The sequence below is a fragment of the Vicugna pacos genome, chromosome 3 (assembly GCF_048564905.1).
Source record: "Vicugna pacos chromosome 3, VicPac4, whole genome shotgun sequence".
NCBI classification, from domain to species: Eukaryota; Metazoa; Chordata; class Mammalia; order Artiodactyla; family Camelidae; genus Vicugna; species Vicugna pacos.
Window position 1 is genome coordinate 2,244,026 of NC_132989.1, and position 26,037 is coordinate 2,270,062.

Here is a 26,037-nt window from a genome sequence, read left to right on the forward strand (position 1 = left end):
ATCTCACGCTTTTATATAGCCCTCAATCCATTGTGCCCCTGAACAATTTTATGGGGTAATCGTCAAGTAGACTTCAACATTTGTTTGCAAATCACATCCCCTGTGGCGCATCAAAATGTGGAACAAGTGGACGTGGAGCATCCTGGCTCACAGAGTGGAGGAACCAGAGCCTGTCAGGGCAGCCTCGCCTGGAGTCACAGCTCATCCCTGCTTGTGAATGGAAGCCCCCTCAGTCCCAGGCCAACTGGGACCATTGGCCCTAGCCCCATCTCACCCGCCAGTCTCTGAGGCCCCTCTGCTGGGGCTCCTGTGTACTCCGAGGTGTGTAGATTGGAAACCACTGGCCTGGCCCTCACAGTCACCTCTCTGGCCTGGCATTCTGCCCAGGCCTTCAGGACTGGCCACAGCAGCTCTTTCTTGGTCTGAGGCTGAAGGAGCCTGGTGAGTGACCGGCCGAGCCAGCCAGAGGGAGGTGAGAGATGGACTCCGAGCTATCGGAGGCACCATAGAAGCTGCTGAAGAATCCTGAGCCAGGGTCCTGGTTCTGCTCCACCCCGCCCCTGCCCTGTGTTCCAGCTGCTGCCTTCATGAGGCCACCTGGCTGCTCAGCTCTCAGGGCCCCTCCCTATGAGTCCTCCCGTTCATTGCAGAGGGTGTCATCCCAAACTCCCAGGTCACATCCTGCCAGTGCCGTGGGAGGTGGGGGCATGATGCTGGGCAAAGGTGGGAGGTAGGGACATTTGAGGTCATTGTGAAAAGCACCACATGGTGGAAACAGACAGCTGACCTCAGCCAGGGTCAGGCAGAGCCATCCACATGTGGCACATGGGCCGACATGGACAGCGTGATCACTGGGGCCAAAACAGGAATGTCTCAGTTGGAGAGGGGAGGGGTTTTGAGTAGAAACTGGCTGGAGCCGGTCGGGCAGGAAGTAGAGGTGATGATGTTCTGAAGGAGATCCGAGATCCGGGGACTTTTGCCCTCTGTTTTACAGGTGGGAGGTTCTCCGTGAACGTGTGGGCTGAGAGTGGCAGAGGGCACACAGCTCAGACACGGCCCACCTCCCCCACTGCCTCCCGCCACCCTCCCCTGGACATCGGACCTCAGCTGGGAGTGAGCAGAGCTGATGTATCTTCTCACCTTCTCTCACCCTGCCTGCTGGGTGCCCCCAAGAGCAGAGACCACTGACAGTGGCCTGCATGCCACCTCTCATTCCAAGTGCCCGCTTCCCCCGTCAGTCCCCGATCTTTCAACCCATGCTTTCATCCACCAGGAAGCCGAGCACCTAAGTCAGCACAGGGGTCCCCAAGAGGCATCAGAGGTGGCCCCCTGAAGTCTCCACTCAGAGCCATCTGTGCAGGGCAGGGTGAGGCCCAGGTCACAGAATACTTCCTGGAGGAAAGGCCTCACAGCTGGGTGACATCAGAGGGCTGCCTTTTCTGCAAACCTGGGGGGGCCCAGACTGTGGGGTGGGTGTGAGAGAACACTGGGCAGGATCAGGCCCGGCTGGGCACCCAGCACTCAGTAGCCTCTGCAGGTAGTGACGGATCATGCAGGGGAACCAGCCAGCCACAGTCACGTGCCACCCTGGGAGCGCAGACTCGGGCAGGGCCCTGGGGAGGTCTGTGATATCTGGCATGAGGTCATGGCTGGTTTTGGGCTCATCAAGGCATTGAGGCAGAGGATGGACAGGATGGAGAGTGTGTCCAGGAAGGAGGATCAGATACTGGGGCATGGATATGAGAGGGGCCTAGAAGGCCAGGAGTCTGGTCTGGAGCCTTCAGGCCTTCCGCAGGACAGGGGACACTGGGCATGGCCACCCACAGAAAGGAGGCTTAGCTCCACTTGGGCACCTGGCTGCAAGGTGCCGTGGACACTCCTTGGGGGAAGACAGGTTTTAACTCTTGAGAAATGTGCTTGATTCTGAAGGGGGAGCAAGCAGAGGACAGAGGCTGCCTGGTATGCCTGGAAATGGTGGGCAGGAGGGCAAGAGATGAGAGGACACCATACACGGGAAGACCTATGTTCAGGATTTCCAAGAAGTCGCCCTCTCCCCAGCCAGCTAGCCAAGTAAGGCAGAACTACGTACATGCTGCAGAGGGGAGGTGGGGAGGGTGATGGTCACACAGGAGGACAGGGGCACTGTGGGGGAGAGAGAGCACTCTGTGTGGCTGTGGAGATGCATGGGACAAAGCCCCACATCTGAGATGTGGGTAGAGACAGAGGAAGTGTGTGGAGAGGCTGAGGCTGCAGGAGGAAGGGGCCAGCTGGACAGATGCGCATTCTAGCAGGACCGCAGTAAGGAATGCTCTCTCTGGGTCGTCCGGTGGGGCATCTCCAGATGCTGAAGGGTGTGGGTTTTGTGCCTCCAGGCAAGGCAACCTTTGAAGATTTTGAAGACTAAGAGGGGAAAAATGATTGGATCTGATCTCTATTTCCAGAGGGCAGATTTGTTTCTCTCAGAGACAATGATTCCTGTTTCCTGTCATTCTCACCACAGCTGGATGAAATTGAGTTAGACTCAAAGTGGGACTTACTGAAAGTCAGCATCATGATGCAGGTGTGTGGTTTGCTGAGGGACACAGAAACCTTTGTCCCACCTCCTCAGGGGTCCTCAGCCTTCCCAGGGGAGAGGAGGTGCCAAACAAGAACCTCTGGGGGTCCAGCTGAAACATTTATAGAACTTCCAATGCCTTGGTTTCCCCACCAAACAAAGGAAGACCTTTCCACTTGGATCCCAGCGGAGCAAGCTTCCAGGCAAGTGGGGACCATACTGCCAGGCTGAGGGGCCGTTCTGGGGATCTGCTCCGCTCTGGGCCCACAGCGCACCACACCAGACGGCCCAGAGGAAAGAGGGGGCGCCCTGAGGGGCAGGAGAGAGCAAGTGAGGCCAAAGGCCTGAGCGAGCGTGGGCAGCTTCTCTGCACTACGAGAATCCGCAGGTGTCTGGGGAGTGTGTGAGAAGCCACAGGATGCTGTTCCTCTGGGACCACTGCACCCCGAGTGGTCCTCCTGGATCCACAGGGCCTCTCACGCCTTGGTCTTCACCTAAAAGTCTGCACAGCCCCTTCCCAGAGGCCCTGGAGAGCCTTTGTGATATCAGTGGTTGCTGCGAGCCAGGCTTCCACAGCCGGCCCTGAAAAGCAGCGGTTGCCACACAGTCACGCACATGGAGCATCCAACCAGGGGCGAAGAAAGCGCTGAGATGCGGAGGAGTTGAGCAGAGCTCTGCCGATGAGAGCCCATCCCCCTACCGCAGAGACGCATCCATAAACAGGAGGACCATGGGTCACGCTCAAAACTGGCCAACACGACCAGAGGTGGCAGGACCACGGGTCATCCGTCGGCTTGGATGAATATAACGACATGTCACCATGGGATTGGAGCCCCCAAAGGGACCTGGTGGTTCTTCCTCTTAAATCAAAGTGCAATCACATGTAGTAAAATGACCCTGCTTCAGTCGGTTTTGACACCTAAACACATGTGCAACCAACGCCTCCATCAAACACAGAACACTTTCACCACCCTGGACCAGTGTGGTCCAGTGGAACTTTCCACAGTGACCAAAATGTTCCATGTCTAACCATCCAACATGGTAGCCACAGGCCACACATAGCTGGTAAGGAACCAATTTTTTTTCTCATTCTTTTGTCATTTAGCTTAACTAAAATTACATAGGCATGTGGGGCAAGTGGGAACCATTTTGCAAAGCGCAGGCTGAGAAATGCTCCCTTGTGCACCACCCTGCCAGGGAGATCCCTGCCCTTTGCCTCAGCAGTCCGCTCCCCTCGATTTCCAAGTAGCATCACACTGCGAGGGTAAACAGGCTGTTCATCCATACTTCTATGAGTGCGTACTTGGGTGGTTTCCAAGTTTTTCTCTGATGATCACAGCCCTGTGACTATTCTTGAGCACATCTTATCGTGGACATATACTTTTACGTCTGTTGGGTAAATAGCCAGAAGCCGGCTGGCACGGCGGGAATGAGTTCAGTGGTGATTTTCGCCTGTGTGTTTTATCCACTGCTGTGCCTTCGGAAGTAGTCCTCCTCCCCCTGCCGCAGACCCAGCAGCCCCCGCTCTGGGCACCCATCGGCTGACCCAGTGTCACACTGTTTCCTCCGGCTGTGGTCTCTGCATTCCCAGACAGTTCCAGGGTACTGCTGTCTCCACCTTAGCAGAGCAGAGGGACCCTGCAGTTGTGCAGAGAAGCAAACAGCCCTCCATCGCTTCCTTTCTGTCAATCCATGTGCACATCTTGAGTTTTGTGCTAAGTCTCAAGTACAGGGTAGGGACAGACTTCCTCCAAGGTAGAAGCACCCTGGAATGCATGAGTGTCCGGAAGGAAAGGGCCTGCGTGCATCCTCCAAGGAAGGTTTACCCCAAGGCAGGCCTGGATGCTGCTCCTGTCTCGTGGGCCAGCAAGTCACCTCCTCCACTAACCAGGCCTCCTTGTCCTCCTCCCCCAGGTCCCTGGCTGTCGGGCCCCAGTACTCATCTCTGGGCACGCAGCCCATCCTCTGCGCCAGCATCCCCGGTCTTGTACCCAAGCAGCTGCGCTTCTGCCGGAACTACGTGGAGATCATGCCCAGCGTGGCAGAGGGTGTCAAGATCAGCATCCAGGAATGCCAACACCAGTTCCGCGGCCGCCGGTGGAACTGCACCACCATCAATGACAGCCTGGCCATCTTTGGCCCTGTGCTGGACAAAGGTACACACGGCACCCATCACGGCTTTCAGGGCAGATGCGGCAGCCCAGCGCTACGGGTGCAGCAGGGTCCAAGCCTGCTCCCCCATCAGTGGGGATGGGCACAGGCCACAAGCCACTCCATCGCTCCCTGCCTCCGTGCCTCACCTATGCCCAGGCGTGGGAGCAGCAGCTCCAGCAGGGGAGCAGTGCTGCACAGACCTCGTTACTGTACGAACTCCCGCGTGGGTCCTTTCCAACTCTCTCCTGCTCTGTAGGCTGCTCCTAGAGTTTGGGAAGGATGTAGGATCCTGCTTCTCCTTCCCCAAAAGGCAATTACGCAGTTGCACTGGGGTAAGATTAATCGTCGCAGTTTTTCTGTGGGAGCCAGGACTTCTGGCAGATCTTGGGGAGAAAATACAAACAAACAAAAACACAGGAAGGGAGAGGCTTGGGGACCACAGAGGCACACAGCAGAAGTTATCCCAGGTCCTGGAGGAGGACCTTGGATAATCCAAGGAGGTTATTTGGGGAAGGAGAGGAAGATAAGGAGGGCTGGGTGTTAGTTAGCTTTTGGTGAAGAGCAAATTGTCACAAAACATCATAGTTTAGACAATAATAACCGTATGTCATACATCCCAACATCTGCACACTGAAGTCCAGCAGCCCAATAGGCAGGGCTGGTCTCCGTGCCTCAGCTGGGTCCTCTGACATGTCTGGTAGCTGATGCTGCCATCAGCAGGAACACCCACAAGTGGTCTTTACACGTGGCCTGGGCTCCCTTAAATATGGTGGCTGAGCCCCTCTGGAGAGTAGGGAGGAAAGGAGGGAGAGAGAGAGAGAAAGTGGGAGAGAGGCTTCTTTCACTGAGCGTCAAGTTTTCAAGATGTATCCATCTGTAGCATACTTTAATGCTTTATTCTTTTTTATGGCTGTATTATATTCCATTGTATTGATGGATCACACTTTGCTTATTCAGTCATCTGTTGATGGGCCCTTGGGTTGTCTCGTACTTTTTGGCTGTTGCGAATAATGCTGCTGTGAGCATTTTTGTACAAGTATTTGATTGAGTACCTGTTTTCAGTTGTTCTGGGTATATTCCTAGAAGTGGAATTGCTCAATCATATGGTAATTCTATATTATGAGGAACCACGAAACTGTTTTCCACAGAAGCTTCATTTTACATTCCCACCAGCAACACAGGGTTCCAGTTTCTCCACATCCTTGCCAGTGTTTGTTATCCTCTGTCTTTTTCCCTTTAGCCACATCCCAGTGGGTGTGAAGTGATATGTCATGATTTTTATTTGCACACTGCTGGCTGATGATGTTGAGCAACTTTTAATCAGCTCATTGGACATCTAAATGTCTTCTTTGGAGAAATGTCTATGCACGTCCTTGACCCACTTTTTAACTGAGTTGTTTGTCTTTTTGTTGTCAAGTTGTCAGAGTTCTTTTTGTATTCTAGACACTAGACACTTATCAGATACACAGTTTTCAAATACTTCCTCCCTTGAATAGATTGTCTTTTCATTTTTGTGACAGTGTTCTTTGATGTACAGAAGTTTTAAATTTTGATGAAGTTCAACTTGCCTATTTAGATGTCATATGAAGTAAGCATTGCTTAATCTAAGATTTCAAAGATTTACACCTATGTTTTCTTCTAAGAGTTTTATAGTTTTACCTCTTACATTTAGGCCTTTGATCTACTTTTAGTTAATTTTTGTATATGGTATGAGGTAAGGGTCCAGCTTTTACATGAGGAAAACCAGCTATTTCAGTACCATCTGTTGAAATCTTTCCCTCATTGAATGGTCTTAGTGCCCTTTTAAGAAATCAGTTGTCCATGGATGTCTGGGTTTATTTCTGTACTTTCAATTCCATTCCATTAGTCTATGTGTCTGTCGTTCTGCTGGTATCACACTGTTTTGATTTCTGTAGCTTTGTAGTATGTTTTAAAGTTAGGTAGTGTAAGTCCTTCAACTTTATTTTTCTTTTCCAAGACTGCTTTGGCTTTTTTAAGATCTCTTACAACTCCGTATGAATTTTAGGATCAGTTTTTCCATTTCTGCAAAAAAAAAAAAGCTGTTGGGATTTTGATGGAGATTGCATTGAACCTGTAGATTACTTTAGGAATTATTGCCATCTTAACAATATTAAGTCTTCCAATCCATGAACATGGGATGTCTTCCATTTATTTAGGTCTTCCTTAATTTTTTTTCAGCAGTGTTTTGTAGTTCCTAGTGAATAAGTCTTGTACATCTTTGGTTAACGCATTCCTAAGTATTTTATTCTTTTTGATGATGTTATAAATGAAATTGTTTTCTCTTCAGATTATTCATTGATTTTATATAGAAGTATAATTGATTTTTGTGTTTTGATCCTGTGTCCAGCAACTTTGCTTAATGTTTTCACTAGTTCCAAGAGTTTTTTGTGGATTCTTTAGGATTTTCCATAAATGTCATCTATGAATAGAAACACTTTTGATTCTTGCTTTCCATTTGGATGCATTTTATTTCTCTTTCTTCTGGCTAGCACTTCTAGTACTATTTTGAATAGAAGAAATGAGAGTGGACACTCTTGTCTTTTGCTTGATCCTAGGGGGAACACTTCAGTCTTTCACTATTGAGTATATGATGTTAGCTATGGGTTTTTCATAACTGCCCTTTATCAAGCTGAGGAAATCTAGTCTGTAGAGTGGTTTTTATCATGAAAAGAGTGTTGGATTATATCAGATGTTTTTTCTGCATCAATGATGATGATCATGTGGTTTTGCCTTCATTCTATTAACGTGACATAGTATCATTGGTTGATTTTCTTACAGTGAACACCCTTGCATTCTTGGGATAAATCCCCTTGGTCACTAAAATCCTTTTAATATGCTAGAGGATTTGGTTTGCAAGTGTTTTGTTGAGGATTTCTGCATCAGCATTTATAACGGATCAATATCTATAGTTCCTTTTCTTGTGACGTCTGTGTCTGGTTTTGGTATGGGGGCAAAGCCCGCCTCATAGAATGAGGTAGGAATTGTTCCCTCCTCTTCTATTTTTTGTAAGAGTTTGAGAATGGTGGGTGTTGACTCCACTTTAAATGTTTGGCAGAATTCACCAGTGAAGGTCTTCTTTGTTGGGAGGTTTGAAATTTCTGATTCAATCTCTTCCCTTTTTATAGATCTGCTCAGATTTTCTATTTCTTCTTGAGTCCGTTTTGGTAGTTTGTGTGTTTCTAAGAATTTCTCCATTTCATCTAGGTTAGTCCTTCATTTCTGAAAGACAGTTTTGTCAGATGTAGAATTCTTGGTTGACAGTGTTTTTCTTTCAGCACTTTAAATATGATTTCCCACTGCCTTCTGGTCTCTGGTTTCCAATAAGAAACTGGCTCTTAGTCTTATTAAGGATCCTTTGTACATGATGAATCACTTCTTTCTTGTTACTTTCAAGATCCTCTCTTTGCCTCTATCTTTTGATAGTTTGATTAAAATGTCTCAATTTGGATCTATGTTTATCCAACTTGAAGTTTATTGAGCTTCTTGAAAGTATCTTGAATTTTCAAGATTTTTAAAAATCAAATTTGGAACTTCGGGGCTATGATTTCTTTACATATATTCTCTCTGTCCCTTTATCTATCCTGTCCTTCTGGGGCTCTCACAATGTGTTGCTACGTTTGATGGTGTTTCACAGGTCTGTTCATTTGTCTTTATTCCTTTTCTCCCTGCTCCTCAGACTGCATAATTCCAACTGAACTATCTTCAGAGTCACTGATTCTTTCTTCTACCTGCTCAACTCTGCTGTTGAAAACTTATAGTGAACATTTTATTTCCATTACTGTCCTTTGAGGGTAGGTGGGGCCTGATAGTGTTTGTTCAAGTGGTCAGGGCTCCCCAACATCAGGCAGTCATGGTCATGCCCCTCCAGGTTGGCCTGTGTTCTCTAGAAGCAGGAAGGGGCCAGGGGAGAGTCATGCCCTGTGACCTTGACTAGCAGGTCAGCTCACTTCCTGGAGCATTAGCGTCTCCATCTATAAAATGGAAGAATAATTGCCACTCAGCCAACTTTACAGAGCTGCTGGCTGGGGTAATTACACAGCAGCTCCTGCGGGGATGGCCGCTGCCATGCGTGGGAGAAGTTAGGACCACAAGGTGATGTGCACATTGAGTGTGTGTGGGCATATGTGTGTGAGTGTGTGCAAGTGTGTGTGTGTGCATGCATGCCCATGTGTGTGACTGTGTATGATACAAGGGCACGTGGGGTCATGTGTGTGCATCTGTGTGAGTGTGGGCATGTGTGTGTGCATGTGTGCATGTCTTCACACACCTGTGTGTTCACATGTGCCTGCCTATGTTTTCATGTTGATGTGTGTGGTGTGCACATATACGTATGTACGTTTGTGTGGTGCAGTTGCCACCCGTACAGGTCCCATGCTGTGCCATGGTCAGTGGTGGTGTGGGGCAGGGAGATATGTTCATTATTTGCACAATGACCAGGAGGGCCCAGACAGGCTCATGGTGCTGTCTGGGTTCCTGAGTCTAGAGCCTGATGGGGGTGTCTAGGGTTCCCACTCCCCCAGGTAAGAAGTAATGTCAGGGATTTGGGGAGAAGGCAGAAGCCAGTCTCACCTGAGGAGGCTGCCATCTTGGTGGTGGAGGATGTCTCTGTCTGGTGGGGGTCTGGCTCCACCTGGAAGCCAGAGAAGGAAATGTGGGCTTATTTCTGGGCTCTGTTCTACCCCATTGGTTCATTAATCTGTCCCATGCCCAGGTCACACTGTCTTGATTACTTTGGCCCTGAAGTAAGTTTTAAAACTAGTAAGTGTGAGTCCTCCGACTTTGTTTCACTTTTCCAAGCTTGTTTTAGCTATTTGAGACCCCTCACTCTCCCGGATAGATTTTGGAATCAGTTCATCAACTTCTGCAAAAAAGCTTGATTTTTTAGGGATTGCACTGAATCTGCAGAGCACTTTGAGGAATATTGCCGTCCGAACAATTTTAAGTCTTCTGATCCATGAACATTGGATGTCTTTCAGTATATTTAGGTCCTCAACGTCTATCAATAATGTTTTGCAATTTTCAGCATACAAATCTTATATTTCTTTTGTTAGATTTATTCCTAGGCATGTTTTCTTTTTGATGCTATTATAAGTGGAATAATTTTCTTAATCTCATTTTTGCATTGTTCATTGCTGGTGTATAACAACACAATTGATTTTCAAATACTGATCTCATACTCTGTAACCTTACTGAAAGTTTATCAATTCTAATAGATGTTTCATGCATTCTTTAAGATTTTCATGTCATTTGCTAATAGAGACAGTTTTACTTCTTCTCTCCAATCTGAACATCCTTTATTTTTTTTTTTTTTTTGCTTGCTTAGTTGCCCTGGCTGGAGCCTACAGGACAATGTAGAATAGCAGTGAGCAGAGCAGGTGCCCTTGATTTCCTTCTGATGTTAGAGGAACATCTTTCAGGGCCCATGCTGTTCTTAAATTTTAAAGATCTAGGTGTGAGGATCATCCTTCACAAAAATAAATAGATTAAAAGAGAGAGTTTTGATATAATGTCTCTCTCAATTCTTTGAATTTTGTCTGAGTTATATGTGCCAAAAATCACACAAGGATCTACTATCAAAAAGTTTTTAAAGTTTGTCAGCTCATCATTCAACTGGGTCCTCCTTCATTCTGTGGAAGCAAGAAATTGGAAACACCTGATATGCATAGGACTTGGTGGCCTAATCTTTATAGATGACCCCTGGGATAGACATATACCAAGAAGACTGGGAGTTTCTTCATGGGTCAGTTGGGATATGGGGGGTCCTGGCAGGAGAGGTGGGGGGAGAAGCAAGGATGAAGGCAAGGATGCCAGCAAGGATGCCTTGGAAGTACCTGTGCTGTTCTAAGTGTCCTGCTCTGTTTCTGTGCACCTCTAGGGATACTTGGTCCCGCCCTGGAGACCTTTGGGGCACAGCAGGTACACACAGCAGGCACAGATGGCAGACCCAAGGTGTGCTCTGGCACAGGATGGGCACTTTATAAGGATGTGCTGAGTGAGTGACAGAGGGATGAGCACATATGCCTGAGAGTGCCCATGTGAGTGGGCTTCCCTGGGGAGGGTCTTAAAGGGTTTTCTCTCTTTCTTTAAAACATGTATACAGTGCTTTGGGGCTGTGTGTTAAGTGTTTTACACACAGCATCAAATCACATCCTAACAACCCATCCAATAGCCAGCACTATGGTTACAAGTAAGGAAACTGAGGCACAAGAAAGGGGCCAGACCAGGACTCCTGAGGGTGTGCCAGCCTGTGTATTGGTCTGTAGGGGCTCTCCAGGGGACAGCAGTCCCTACAGGTGCCCAGGGCCTGCCCCAAGGAGCAGACAAGCCACTAGATTCTGGGCTGGGGGCCCAGGGAGTTCCCCCTCCTCCTCTGCACTCCATCACTTCCTCGAAAGCCTCTCAGGTGGAGTCCAGACACCAGCAGGCCTCTGGGACCCTCATGTGGCCTTGGTGTCCCAGCCTCCCTCTCCCCGCATGCCCACCCTTCCTGTGTCCACTCTCCCCCATGTCCTCCCTTCATGTCTGCTCCCCTATGTCCATGCTCCTTCCTCTGCCCTTTGCTCCCTCTGCCCCCAACACCCCTGCCTGGTCTCTCTCCCTCCCTCTTCCCTTTTCAGCTGAATGAAAGTCATCTCAGCTCCCCCACGTCCTCACCACTTGGTCTAATGGGAAAGAGGAAGCCCCTTCTCCCCCCTCACTTGCCACGGGGCTGAGAATTGGCCGGATTCATTGTGGCGCAGAGCTGAATGGCCCGGGAGGAAGGAGCCTGCCAGGTGCCCCAGAGAGAGGCCAGCTCTGCGAGGTCATTGTGGAGGCCCCTGCCTGCCCACCGGGCCACACTCGCAGTAATCAATCTGATTGGATTAGGGTCAGGGCGACCCTAATCGTGTCAGAGGTCACTCAGGCTTTGTGGCAGGGCCCATGGGGTGCTTGGCCACCCCTGCTGAGGCGGCCTAGTTGAACAGAGCTTAACGCCGCCCGGCCAGCTGAGGAGAGGGGCCCAGCCCTGTGTGGACGTGTGCAAGCATGTGCGTGTGTGAGCACGTGTTGGGGTAGGGGTAGGGGGATGTGAGGGAGGATGTGGGGAAAAGAGCTCATACCTCCTACTTCCAGCTCACACACACACACACACACATACACACACGTGTACCGCCATCTGCCTGGCCTGGGGCTGGGGACTGGGTTGGCCACGTGGACCCCTGAGAAGCTGTCAGCAAGGAATATGGGGTTGGGTGACAGAGGCGAGCCCAGGCTCAGAAGAAGTACCACTCTTTCTTCCCGTGGCAGCAGGACCATTAACCTGCCTTGGGCAGAAAGCATTTGAGGAATTTTGAGTGCATAAAGGCTGGCACAGGATTGCAGCTTATCTGTCCCTCCAGGCCGGCCGCTGGACACCTGGAGCGCCTGCTTTCCCTGAGAGCTGGCCGATACCCACTCTTAACCCCGGATGAGGTGAAGGGGTGGGGAGGCCAAAAGGCAAGGAAGGCAGGTCCCAGAGCTCAGTGCCTCAGCAGACGGGCCTGGAGGAAGCCCAGCCAGGACCACGCCCCTGGGGAAGCACAGAGGGCACAGCAATCCAAGGTCCGGGCTGGTGGGTTTGTGGATGGCACATGACTTTGCGGGGACCTGGGTCTCAGCTGGATGGGGCATTTGCACCTTAGAGAAACGGAAGCGGCCAGAAGGGGGTGAGTCAACCACAGAGGGGAGCAAGGACCTTGATGCTTCTCCTGTTGGTGCCCCCAGCTTCATCATCAGTGACCCCTAGACACGGCCTCAGCCTGTATCCATCGCTATTTTAGTGCCCTCGGTACAGGCAGAGCCAGGAGCTCTGGGCCACAGTGGCTTCCCTAATGAGGAGACTGGGGGAGCCACCCAGCCCTGCCTCTGATTCCAGCACGTGTGCCTCCAAGGCTCCTTAGGGGTCTCAGGCCCTGGAGGACACAGGGCCTGCCCATCTGCACCCCAGGCGAGCATTCCCAGTGGTTCCCAGTGGCAAAGGGGGCCTAGTTGCTGGTAGAGGTGGGCTGACCCTTGCTGTGGTGTCTGCACCTGGACCTTGCCCACAGGGTGGCTGAGTTTGGGGCCCTGGCTGACCCCCTCAAAGCATGTCATGCCATAGTCCTGGTTGGTTACCCTGGGGCAGGGTCTGTGGGTGCCAGCTGAGGTCTCAGCAGGATGAGCACCTGCCCTGTCCCCCTAGACGGTGCTCATCCCCTTGCAACCTCCTGCCCGTGCCCCCGGACAGCCCTGGGACAAGCACGTGCATCTGCCTGCCTTCTTCCCCCCGTTCTCCATGGGGGGATGGGCTGGGGGGGAGCAGGTGGGGGACAGCGCAGGGTGTCCCCTCCCCGGCAGAACCCCTTCCCTTGGCCGGGCTCCAGGGGGTGGTCTGTCCGCCTCCCTGTGTGTCCGGCCTGGTCTGCGGAGGGCCAGCATGCAGGCACGGGGCTGGGGCAGGGCAGTCAGGACGACACAAGCCTCAGGGCTTAGGAGGGGTCAAAGAGAAGCAGGGGCCCTTGAGGGAACCCGCATCCCCGAATCCAGGTTGCAACCCCTGACCCCCATCGGAAAGTGTTTCGGTTCACGGTGGCTGGGGGGCTCCAACTGTCTCTGCGGCCTCCCCCGTATATCATTAACTCTTCCCAGTTGGGGAGGTGTGTAAAGGGGCCAGGAGAGACCCTGGCGACACCCTGCCGTGCCCGGCTCAGAAAACAATGTCCCTGCTACGACGACAAGATTAAGCACAAGAGAAAAGTGAAAATGCTGCTGGCGATTCACACGCCCTCGGGAGTGCTGTGTTAAAGCGTGTGAATAGTGAGCTCCCCTCGCGCCCCAGGCCCCTGGGCCGTGCATACCTCCCGGTTGCTATGACTGGCTTGCTATGGCCTAATCGCCGACGAGGGGGAAATTCATATAAAATATCGCAGGCCATTGTGGGCCTAACGCGGCGTGACAGTGGCTCACAAAGCCAGATTCATTAGCCCCAGCAGGTAATCAGGACGCCGGCCGTGCTGGCGGCCGGGCAGTGTCAGGGGCCGCAGCGACAGTGGGGCGCAAGCCGCATTCCGCTCTCAGGTGGCTCCATCCTTTGTGCAGGACGGGCCAACAGGATTACCAAATACCATTGCCCATTGCGACACCCCCTCCTGGCCGCCCCGCTAGCTCTGAGACCCGGGAAGGTGGGCTGTGTGGGAGAGGGGGAAGTTGCTGGCTGGGGGCTCTGGCTGGTCTTCCATCTGTCCCTCCTTCATGTTGGGCATTGGTAGGGAGACGAAGTGCCAACCCCGAGCGCTCTACAGTCTCCCTTGAGGCCTCCGTGGGCTACGGGGGCAGACTCAGGGCGTTTGTGACCTCTCTGCACCTGCGCAGGTGCTGCAGGAGCCGCTTGTCTGCTTTGTGAGGTGGCAGCCATCCCTGGACCTGCCTCTCTGCATCCTCTCCCTCTTACAGCCCCTCACCTGTCAGGTGGGCAGACACCCCAGGCCTGGCTCAGGGAGGCCGTGTGGTGCCTGAGAGGGAGCCACAGCTGCTGCCCCGGAGTGTGCGCTCGGGATCAGACACGTGTGAGGGCACTGCGTTCTTGCTGCGTCCCACCAGTGGTGTTCTGTGAGCAGGTGGGAGCAGAGAGACGCCCCTCAGAGGTCCCCATGGAGCTCAGTGCCCGCAGGAGCCATTTGCTCTGCCCCGGCCTCTCTAAAGGCCCATCGAACTGTGAGCACCAGCATCTGCCACGAGGAACTCCTTACCAGGAACATTAGTGGGAGGACTCACAAAGGGGCCTAAGCTGAGTGGGAAGCAAGGCTGTGGGATGGGGGATCTGCCCCACACACCTGACAATGGAGAAGCTTCCCTGCAAGGTAGTGAAGCGGTGGGGCTGGGGCTAGGGTGCAGGACTCCCCACCCCGGGCGGGTGATTGTGGTTGCAGCCGTGGTCCTAGATGGGTTGGAGGGGGCGCTCCATGGAGGCAGAAGGGCCTGTCTCATGGCTACACCCGCTCTGCTGACCAACCTCAGTGCCAAGGCAGGAGATTTGGCCCCAAGGTCAACAGTATCCAAGGAAGAGGTGGAGCCTTGGGTCTCAAAGAGCCACAGGGGAGGCACACCCAGGTGAGGGAGGGCTGTCAGTCAGGCCAGAAGTCAGCCAGGAGGAGGCTCTGACAGGCAGGTCCTACAAGGAGGAGGTCACACCGCACCCTGCCCCAGGCTGAGTCCCAGATGACAGCAGCTAGGCCCTCGGGTCCCAGTCTCTGGGGACAGGGGGCCTCACTTCACACAGGGGCCAGGACAGAGTTTCACAGTCCGCTGTGGGAGCCCGGGGCAGGAGGACTATGTGAGGCCCTCCATGTTAGCCCCCTCCACGTCCCTCTGAAGGGGGGGTGTATCAGAGACCACCCTCCTCCCCAAAGTGAACTTCTCCCCTCTCCCTGCGGGAGCCTGTCCCTGGGCCTCCCTCCCACATGCCTCCTGGGTCTGGCCACCTTCCAGAGGAGGGGGGCTTAGGGATCTAAGACCTGGGAGCCTGGGGGTTCAGCATCAGAACCACCAGGGAACCCTTTACAGATATAGCGGCCCCCCCACCCCAAAACTGTGGCCCTGGGTGGGTTTGCAGTGACCACTGCTGGGGCAGCCCCCGACACCAGGTTACCTGAAGAGCTTCCCAAAGGATCCATCTGGGCGGACCCGACAGACAGAACGTCTCGGGAGCTTGATCTCATTGGTCAGTGGTCGTATCTGAACCACAGTTCCCTTCCAGGAACTTCCACTGCCCGGGGTCACACTCATTCCTCAGAAAAGCGCTCAGTGCCCCCTTAGGCCAATGGGCTTGTCCCAGGAGCCTTGGATCAGCTCCTCCTTCTCATCCAGCGTCAGCCCCCCACAGCCTTCCCTCCCAGGAAAGGACAAATAGGCCTCTCCCTCTTCCCCGTGGCGGGGAGGTGTGGGACCCAGCAGGGCAGATGGGCGCTCCACCACCTGAAAGCAGCAACTGTGGGAACAGTCTGGTGGCTGCGGGACCCCCTGCTGGGGGTGTAGGTGCCTCTCCTACAACACCCTGTCTGGACTCAGCTCTTGCTGCTGGGCAGCCGGGGCCTGGGGCTGACATTCTGAGCCTCCGCACGTCTCTGGGGCTGAGCGGACCCATAGCGGCAGCTCAGCAGAGAGGAGCTCCCCTCCTTCTGTCTGGGCCAGTTCTCTCAGCAGTGAAAAAAGGATTCGCGGGGCCCAGGACAGGACGGCCTCCAGGCAGTACTCTCCTGTCAACCCCTGATGAAATGGCCCCCTGGGTGATGTCCCTGAGGGAAGGCCAGCCCTGGGACAGAGGCTTCAGCCTTCTTGTCCACTTAGAACAGAGCCAGTGCTCAGTAAATCATTGCAAACCACTAGCTTCGTGGTGAAATGTCAAAGATGAGGTCCTTGGAAGGATTTTTTTCTTAACTTTCTTTGGCATACAGGACTTTGGAAATGTGTACTTGTTTAATGTTAAAAGGTCCTTTTCTGAAATTGTGATGGTCCTTTCTTGTCTGTCTTATTCTCTCAAAAAAGTAACAACATTTTGTAGTCCCATTTCCGTCCCCACATGATCTCCATACTTGCCAAGCCCATAAAATACAAATCTGGAAACAAGATTTGTTAAGATCCCTCTGATTCTAAAATTCGGAGACCCAGAGAGGTGAAGTAACTACCAAAGCCTGTCTCACATGTGACGCTCAGCCTCTTCACTAGGGCTGCTCTGGCCTCAGCAGCAATGGATCCTTGCCAGGCACCTCTCCCTGCCTGCCTCCAAATGCCCAGCTGTTGCTAAATACTACTCCTCACTTGCCCCAGACTCTACCTCTATCTCTACCCATCCATCCACCCACCCACCCACCCATCTACCCATTCATCCATCCATCCATCCACCCACCCACCCACCCATCTACCCATCCAACCATTCATCCATCCATCCATCCATCCACCCATTCATCCATCTATCCACCCACCCACCCACCCACCCTTCTATCTATCCAACCATTCATCCATCCATCCATCCATCCATCCAACCATTCAGCCATCCATCCGTCCGACCATTCATCCACTCACCCATCCACCCACTCTCCACCATTCACCATTCATCCATCCATCCCAGGCCTGACCCAGAGCTCATGTTGCCAAGCCTGCTGTGTGTCCATGTTCCCCCTATTCTCATCCCCATGATCTATAAGTTCCCAAAGGCAGGTGACTCAGCACAGCCCAAAGCAAAGAACCTGATTTGCAACAGCAGAGCCTCCCATTAAAGGAATGCAAGGATTCCTCTGGTTCATCCTCCTTCACAGTGCAGGGATTTCTTCCACCTAACAGTGGGTCACACAGTTTATGCTTAATTATCACCAGCATGGGGAGCTCCTTCAACTGTCAGAAAGCCTGAGTTGTTAGAAATTTCATCAGATAAAGCAGCAATCCACTGTCTTGCAGATTTCTTACCTTGGTTCTTGAGAATGGGCACCTTGCCTTTTACTTATCTTTTATTCTTAGTTGTGAGCCTAATGTGGTACTCATAGACTCTCAGGTCCTGAATGGATGGGTGGATGCACTGGTGGATGGATGGATAGATAGATGGTGGATAGATGGTAGATGGATGATGGGTGGGTGGGTAAGTGGATTGAATGGATGAATATTTGGTAGATGGATGAAAAGAAGGCTAGATCATTGGCACTTAGCATTGACTCAATAAATAATTGCTAATGAGACAACATCAGGTTTCTGGGGAAGATTATTTTCCTGCTAGAAGATGCTTTTCTTACACGAGATTGCCTTTCTTCTTCCTTTTTCCAACCCCTGATCACAGTGTGGGAATAAGAGTCTTCTGGGCTGGAACAGAGCAAGCTAGAGGATGTTCAAAATGTTCATGCAGGCTCTACCCCAGCAACTTGGCAAACTGGCACCATTGGTCCTTAAGCACCCCTCCCATAGCCTACACCCACTCCTCCTATCTTGACCTCTCGCAGCCCATTCAAAAGAAGGGATTTTGCTGGTGACAGAGATATTTCCAGTCTCACCTCCAAGATGTAATTCCCTTCCCAAGGGCAGGGTGGTTCCCCGTTTCCCTCCTTAGCCGCCTCTGTTGCATAAACAGAAGCCGAAAACTCTAGAAAGCTGCTGTCTGTGGCTAAAAACTTCGCTGTAATTGGGGCAGCTGCTGGGCTTCAGGCCCTGGTATGAGTCCTGGCTGTGCCCTCCCCACCCACGACCTCAGAGGAGCCCTGTCTCCCTTCCTTTGTAAGCTGAGGCTACTCCAGGCCGTTGGTCATGACCTTCTTGGTTCAAACCCCTGTGGAACTCTGATAAGAGCAATGGATCCTCTATTCAAAAAAAACAAAAAACAAAACACACACACACACACACACACACACACACACAAGTTTTCAGGCATGCCCTGGCATCCCTGCTCATGATTTGAGAGGGTTGTGAACCCCCAGAAGCCTACCCGTGGATTCCTGAGTTAACCCCACCACTGTGGGATGTCAGCTGGGCATTCTGGCTGTGTTCCTTCTGCATGGCCTCAGGATGTATTTAACTTCTCCTTTGAAAATAATTGTAGACTTATAGAAACTGCAGGAATTCAGATCCCCTCCCAGGCCTCCTCCAGTGCTGACATCACACAAACTCAGCTATATCCATTTAAACTAAGATTCATCGCTACTAACTCCAGACTTTACCCAGATGTTGCCCATTTTTCCACCTTATCTGTCCAGGATCCCATCCCAGGTCCTTAGGCTCCTTAGCCCATCCCTGGCCCTTTGTGCCTTAAGGCTGGGAGGAGCTTGGTCAGGCCTTTGAGTTTGTCTGATGTTTCCTGATGATTAGATGCAGGTTATGCATCTTTGGTGAGAAACGTCTCAAAGGAGGAGGGGTGTCCTTGGAGCATCGTCTCAGGAGGCTTGTGGTGTCCATCCGTCTGTCATCTGTCCCACTGCTGATGACTGCAACCCAAACTTCTCTGATAATTTGGGGTCTACCAGATTTCTCCAATGCAGAGTTTCAGGTTTTCCCTTTGTGATTGATCAATATCTCTGGGAATTGCTTAAAGACCTATGCCTTCAATTTTAAAAGGGACTTTCTTTGCCAGAATGAACCGTATTCACGTTCTTCTGGCCCATGGTCTTTGCAAAGGCTTCTTTTCCTCATGAGTGAGTTGAAGGCTGGCTTCAAGGTGTCCTTAGACTTTGTGAGGAGCCCCCCTCATTTGGCTGAAGAGGAAATTGAGGCCCACAGGGCAGAGAGACATGTGAAGGGTCACACAGCAGGTTGGTGACAGAGCAGGGCAGGAATGAGTTCTTTTTCCACCAAGTTCAAGGGGGAGCACCCCTCCCAACCCCACACACCCTTCCCCTCAAGTGTGTCTGGCGGCCCTGGACTGTTTGCCTGAGCTCGATAAGCAGAGATCTCCAAGCCCTGTTCAGGGTAGGGCAAAGCCCCAGGCCCCCTTTCTCTCCCTTTATCTCAGAACCTGGGGAAAGGGAGGTGGGGTGGGGCTGGAGGAGTGGAGGAAGGGGCAGAGCAGAGGCAGGGACAGAGGCAGGATCCTCCTGTAAGAGCTAGCCAGCCCTAGGCCCTGGGGGACAGGCTCAAAGGGAGTTGGGGGAGCATATTCAGGCCTTGGAGAATCTGAGCCTTAAGATGGACCACCAGAGTGGGTGCTTTGAGAGAGGTTCCAGGTTGTGTGCAGTGGATTCCAGGAATGCCCAAGACATACTGGCTCTGCTCTGCCCTGGGACGAGGGGTGAGAAGACCCCAGGCCACCAGCTAACAGCCCCTAATCCAGGGTCATTGCGTAGACAGGAGGGGTGGCACCAGACTGGGACCCTGAAGTGGTGAGAATCAGGAGGTGAGCCCACCCTCCGAGGAGCTGGAGGTGCGGGACAGCCTGAGTCCTTGAGAAGACAAAATAAGGGCGGGGGTTCTGCTGAGCGGAGGGACAAGAAGGAAAAGGGTCTGTGTCCATGCCAGTATTTATTTATGGGTGCCTTGGGCCCGCAGAAGGTGGCTCCAGGCCTGCCTGCAACTGATCAGCTGTATTATAAAAGGAAAATGGGGCAAGGACTTCAAGTGTCTTGAGGAGGCAGCTACCTGGCTGATTTTGGGGAAGGGGACAGTGAGAGGAGCTGTCTTGAATTTGTTCAAGAGCAATCTAGGTAGGGAGGGCCAGAGAGCCAGGACCCGGGGCGTGGGCCTGCCCAGGTGGGCTCAGACCCTTCTGGACTCCCTGCCCCAGCTCAGGGCCCCTGCCCTCTCCTCTGATCAGGCCCTTGCTCCCAAGCCGCCATCTGTGGGATGAGCCTGAGGCTCCGGATTAGAAACAAAACCTGCACGGGACACAATCTCCACCTCAGGGAACTTTCAGGCCGAATGTGTGTAGGAGGGCGCTCCCAGTGCCTGGGACCCAAAGAGCTCTGCTGGGCATGGACTGCGCCCGGACTACACGGCCAGGACCCTGGCCTGTGCCCTAAAGAGCAGAGATGGGGACACAGCAGATGCACATGAGCAGAGAAGCAACTGGAAAGAACCCAAGGAAAGGATGAGGGCTGAATGTGGCTGGAGGCCAGGGAGTGGTGGACAGGGCTGAAAGGGCGTCCGGTGGATGCGCAGGAGTCAGCCTGAGTGTGAGTCAAGCAAGGACACAGTGGCAAGAAGTAGAGAAGGGGCTGGGCAGGGCCAGATGGGCACTGGACAAAACGATCCTCCTGTGTGTGTGTGTGTGTTGTGTGTGTGTGTGTGTTTGCTTGTATATGTGGGTGAGTGTGAGAGCGTCTGTGTGTGCATGTCTGTGTGTATGTGTATGGTTGGGGGAAGATGGAAGCTGGGGGTGCCAGTCCCAACTAAGAACTTCTGGTACAAGTGAAGGATGCTGCGGACTGGACTCATGGCGAAGGACCAGGAGGGGCAGGAGGGGCCAGGGTCACTTCGGGAGGCCAGGGCAGCCTTCAGACTCGGGCAGTCCCCAGCCAAGCCTACAGTGGGAGGCTGATAGGGAAGAAATGGGGAGTCCCTTTCTGGACTTGTGGTTGGGTGTTTGCCACCTGGAAGTTTCCAGAGAGCAATGAGAGTCCAGGCCTATCAGATTACACAGGACCCACGATACCCCCAGGCCCTTATCCTCCACCCACAGCGGATCATAGCTTGGTTCCCTTGAAGAAATGTTTGCACACACTCCGCAGGTATGATATATTCATTCATTCTGTCTGGAGAATCCTGGCTGGTGCTCCACCCTCTGCAAAGTCCAGGCTGTCCCCCACATGCTCTGCACATCCCTCTAGTCCTGCCAGCCCACCCCCTCCCCTGCTGGGGCCCTGCTCTTGTGGATTCCCCCATGCAGAATACCCCTGCCCCGTGCTTTCACTCTGTCAACTTCCTGCCTGTCCTTTGAGATCAGCTCCTCCAGGCCTCTGTCTACCAGGCTAGGCCCTCCCCAACCCAGCAACCCCCTGCAGCTGGCCTCTTGCAGGCAAGCCTCCCTTGACTCCCCTACATGCCTGTCTGATCGAGATCAGCTCCACCTGCTTTCTCCCCAAGCTCCAGCCATCACCTTCTGAACTTCTGCAAAACCAATATCACGTTCCCTGACTCAGTTTCTCCATTTGTGGAGGGGCCCGGCAGCTCCAAAGCCAGCCCCTGGGGTCAGTCATGGCCTGGACGCAATTCCTGGCAGGCATCCTGCAGCTCCCAGGCCCGAGCATGTAGGGGCAGCACGGAGTGAGGAGGCACTGGTCTTCAGAAAGTTCCAGAGGAGGCAGCCCTTCAGCTGGGCCTCTCAGTGCCTGGTGTCCGAAGCAAAAGAGGGTGTGCAGACAGAGAAAGAGGCACAGGTGGGCGGTATGTGGGCCAGGAGCCACGCTCTGGGCTGAGCTGTCAGGCTGCTGGAAGCTTCCAACCGAGACATCTGGGCAGGAGTCTTCAACATGGGCTGTTGGGACATGAGCAGGAGGCTTTTTTGTCTGTCTTTTTATTAATCGGTTTGACTATTTTGAGATTTATCCACACTCCGTTCCCTGCTATATGCTAAATAGAATTCCATTTTATGGCTATACCACAACATTTTAATTGAAATATAATTGACATATAACCTTATGTTAGTTTAGACGTACAACATAATGACTCAATATTTATGTATATATTGTGAAATGATCACAGCAATAAGTTTAGTTAACATCCACCACCCCACACAGTTACAAGATTTTTCCTTATGATGAGAACGTTTATGACCTTCTCTCTTAGCAACGTTCAAATACAGTACAGTACTTTTTTTTATTGAAGTATAGTCAGTTTACAATGTTGTGTCAATTTCTGATGTACAGCATAATGTTTCAATCATACATGTACATACATATATGTGTTTTCATACTCTTTTTCATTATAGGTTCCTGTAAGACATTGAATATAGTTCTCTGTGCTGTTCAGTATAAGCTTGTTATTTGTCTATTTTATATATAATAGTTAGTATCTGCAAATCTTGAACTCCCAATTTATGGCTTCCCAATCCTTTTCCCCACGGGTAACCGTAAGGTTGTTTTCTATGTCTGTGAGTCTGCTTCTATTTTATAAATAAGCTCATTTGTGTCATTTTTTTTTTAGATTCCACATTTAAGTGATATCATATGGTATTTTTCTTTCTCTTTCTGGCTTACTTCACTTAGTATGACAATCTCCAGGTCCATCCATGTTACTGCAAGTGGCATTATTTTATTCTTTTTATGGCTGAGTAGTATTCCATTTTATATATAAATCTCACAACTTTTTTATCCAGTCATCTGTTGATTGACATTTATGTTGTCTCCATGTCTTGGTTATCGCTAATAGTACTCCATTGAATATTGGGGTGCATGTATCTTTTCAAATTAGAGTTACCTTTGGATAGATGCCCAGGAGCGGGAATGCTGGATCATAGGGTAACTCTATTTTCAGTTTCTAAAGGAATCTCCATCCTGTTTTCCACAATGGCTGCACCAAACTACATTCCCACCAGCAGTGTAGGAGGGTTCCCTTTTCTCCACAGCCTCTCCAGCATTTACCATTTGCGGACTTTTGAATGATGGCCATTCTGACTGGTGTGAGGTGATACCTTATTGTAGTTTTGATTTGCATTTCTCTGATAATTAGTGATATTGAGCATTTTTTCATGTGCCTATTGGCCATTTGTATGTCTTCATTGGAGAATTGCTTGTTTAGGTCTTCTGCCCATTTTTGGATTGGGTTGTCTGTTTGTTTTGTTATTAAGTTGTATGAGCTGTTAATACAATATTGTTAACTCTAGTCACTGTGCTATACATTACATCCCCACGACTTTTTATTTTATGCTACAGTTTTCCATCCTTTCACCTGTTGATGGGTATTTTGGAGCAGCCAGTTTGGGACTATTACAAATAAAGCTGCAGTGACATTTGCTTCCTGATCTTTGCCTAGACACAGGTTCCTCCAGGGTAAATACTTCAGAAACAAATGACCAGGTCGTAGGGTAAGTGTATGTTCTAAAGAAGGTGCCAAACCGATTCGAAGGGGCAGCACCAGTTTCCTTCCAGCCAGCAGTGTACAGGGTTCTGATTTCTCCACATCCTCACCACCACTGATTATGATCTGACTTTCTGATTACAGCTGTCCCTGTGGTTCGCCATGACAAGTGATGTCCAGTTTTTTCTTTTTCTTGGGCTCCTTGGCCCTCAGGATACTTTCTTTGGTGGACGCTCTCCCTCCTCCTTGGGTCCTTGCTTCAGGACGCAAGCTGCTATCGCATCTCAGCCAGGCTTCCCCGACTCCCATTACCGATTACCGATTACCGAGGTGTGAGTCTAGCCCCCCACGCCCACCATGGGCGCCCAGGACCCAGCCCGAGAAGAGGCAGCCACGCCCCTACGCCCAGCCCCACCATCCCGCCCTGCCAGGTCCTGCCAACCATGTCGCGTCATTCCGCAGCCACCCGGGAGTCCGCCTTCGTGCACGCCATCGCCTCCGCCGGCGTCGCCTTCGCTGTGACACGCTCGTGCGCCGAGGGCTCGGCTGCCATCTGCGGCTGCAGCGGCCGCCACCAGGGCTCGCCGGGCGAGGGCTGGAAGTGGGGCGGCTGCAGCGAGGACATCGAGTTCGGCGGGATGGTGTCTCGGGAGTTCGCAGACGCTCGGGAGAACCGGCCGGATGCTCGCTCCGCGATGAACCGCCACAACAATGAGGCTGGGCGCCAGGTACGTCCTCGGCCCCCTCTCGTCCCGCGGTGTTAACTGGAGAGCCCGGAGACCACACCCCTGCAGGTCCCGGGAAATAGAGACTCTCAGAGCAGGGCCTGTGCTCTGGTCCCTTGAGGGGTTACCACCCCACGGTGGGGGCAGGGCAGTGGGCTGCGGGAGGGACGCCTATGGTGGCCCGGCTGGGGGTCTGCTCGCCTCCTGACCAGGGATGTTTGAAACAGAGCTGTGCAGTTGCTCCCACAAGGTCTACGGCATTCCCACAGGATGGCGGGCCCATTTGGGATGGGACAAAGGCCCGCCCTGCAGGAGCTTTCAGGGAGCATCACATTCAGGGAGGGAGACAGCCAGGCCACCACACCGCAGTGCGGTAAGTTCTATAAAGAGGAAATGTACACACAAGACCAAGAGGTCAGACCCAGGCTGGAGTCTCGAAACAGACTTACACTGGCAGAGGTGATGAGTGGGGACAAGCAGAGTAATTGGCAGTTATCTAGATGAGGGGAGGCCAGGAGAGCCTCTGGGTAGCCCAGAGGTGAAAAAATGCAAGTGAGTTAGGCCAGGAAAAATATGGGAAGAATATGGAGAACAGAGGAGGAAAGAGATCTGGGGAGTGGAGAGGCTGGTAGGGACCAAACTGCAAAGGGACTTAGTCAGAAGGTCAGTGGGGAACTTCTGTTAGGAAGTGATGCATATAGGGACTGAGAGGTGTCCAGCAGAGTTAGCAACACCAAAAGGGCCCTGGCCTTGGCCAGTGGAACTGGGGAATTGTGAAGGGCTAAAGAGTGAACAGGGACATATGACTTCCAAACAGGGAACTAGGTGACTCAGATGGCTCTTCCTGGTAAGGAAGAGTATAAATGGAGGATGAAATGTACGAAGCACCCTTTAAAAGTATAGACTGCTCACCTGTATACGGTCACCTAATTTATCATAGAGAAGATAGTGCAGTACAGAGAGGGAAATGGGCTTTTCAATAAATGGTCCTCAGTCAACTCGATAACAATATGGAAAAACTTAATCTTGCCCCCCTACCGTATGCCGTATTTTAAAAAATCAATTATAAATCCAAATGGAAACGGTTAAAGAAAAAAAATTTAGAAGAAAACATCTTTGTGACCTTGAATTAGGCAAAAATTTCCTAAAAAGGCCCCCAAAAAAGCAATCATAATGAAGGAAAAAATGTAATCATGTGGACTATATTAAAATTAAGAACATCTGTTTGTAAAAAGGCACCTCCATGAAACTAAAAAGACAATCCACACAGGAGGAAGTGTTCACAATATATATCTCCAACAAACACATGAAAATTATAAAAAGAACTCTAAATTTTTCTATAAATAAATAAATCTCTACAAATTAACAATAAAAAAGATAACCCAGTAGGAAAGTTGTCTAAAAATTGGAAAGCCACTTAGAAGAAGATCTAGAAATGGCCAGTAAATATATGAAAAGGTGATCAGTATCATTAGTCATCAAGGAAATGCTGTTAGAATGCATGCCCTGGAGAAAGGAGAGGATAACAACTGGAAGAGAGCATGCTGGGAGATTCTTAGGAGCTGATGCTCTGGGGCGGGTAATCTGTGGAACTTTGTCATATTTTGTGCTTATGACATATAAATTTTTGTATGTATGTTACACTTCCATAAAATAATTGTCAGGTGTCAAATAACTAACCATATAGTTAGGATTAGCAGTCCAAGGTCCAGGAGAAGACAAGACTCTGAGCCTGGTACCTGGGGCAGCTTTTGTCCAAGGGTCATTTGCTGATGTGGAAAGAAGTGCATATGCTGAGCTGCACTTTCAGCAGCCTCACAGAGCTAAAAGGGGCCCACGAAAGGTGCTATGTTTAGGAAATAACTCCTCAGTTTAGGCTGGGACCCTGAGGAGTAGAGGAAAACCAGAAGGAGACGAACCCTTGTGCACATTGCAGGCTAGAAAAATCTCAAGGCTGAATATGGTTCCAAATTGCTGGTATATCCAGGCACCTGGAAAAAGCAGATACATCTTCTTTGGAGGATGGTAACCTTATGCTAGGCTGAAGTTATTTCCTACAAATAATTCTTCAAACACAATATCCAATACATAATCAAAGATAAC

General features: G+C 51.3%; 1 protein-coding gene across 1 annotated transcript in view; it reads left to right on the plus strand.

Annotated features, from left to right (window-relative positions):
• The window catches only part of WNT3A (Wnt family member 3A), a 45,038-nt gene that overhangs the window by 13,516 nt on the left and 5,485 nt on the right, over positions 1-26,037 (plus strand). Inside the window, exons 2-3 of the mRNA XM_006218761.4 lie at positions 4,469-4,710; positions 23,672-23,937. Coding sequence (XP_006218823.1) covers positions 4,469-4,710; positions 23,672-23,937 — 508 coding nt within the window. The remainder of the gene's footprint in view (positions 1-4,468; positions 4,711-23,671; positions 23,938-26,037) is intronic.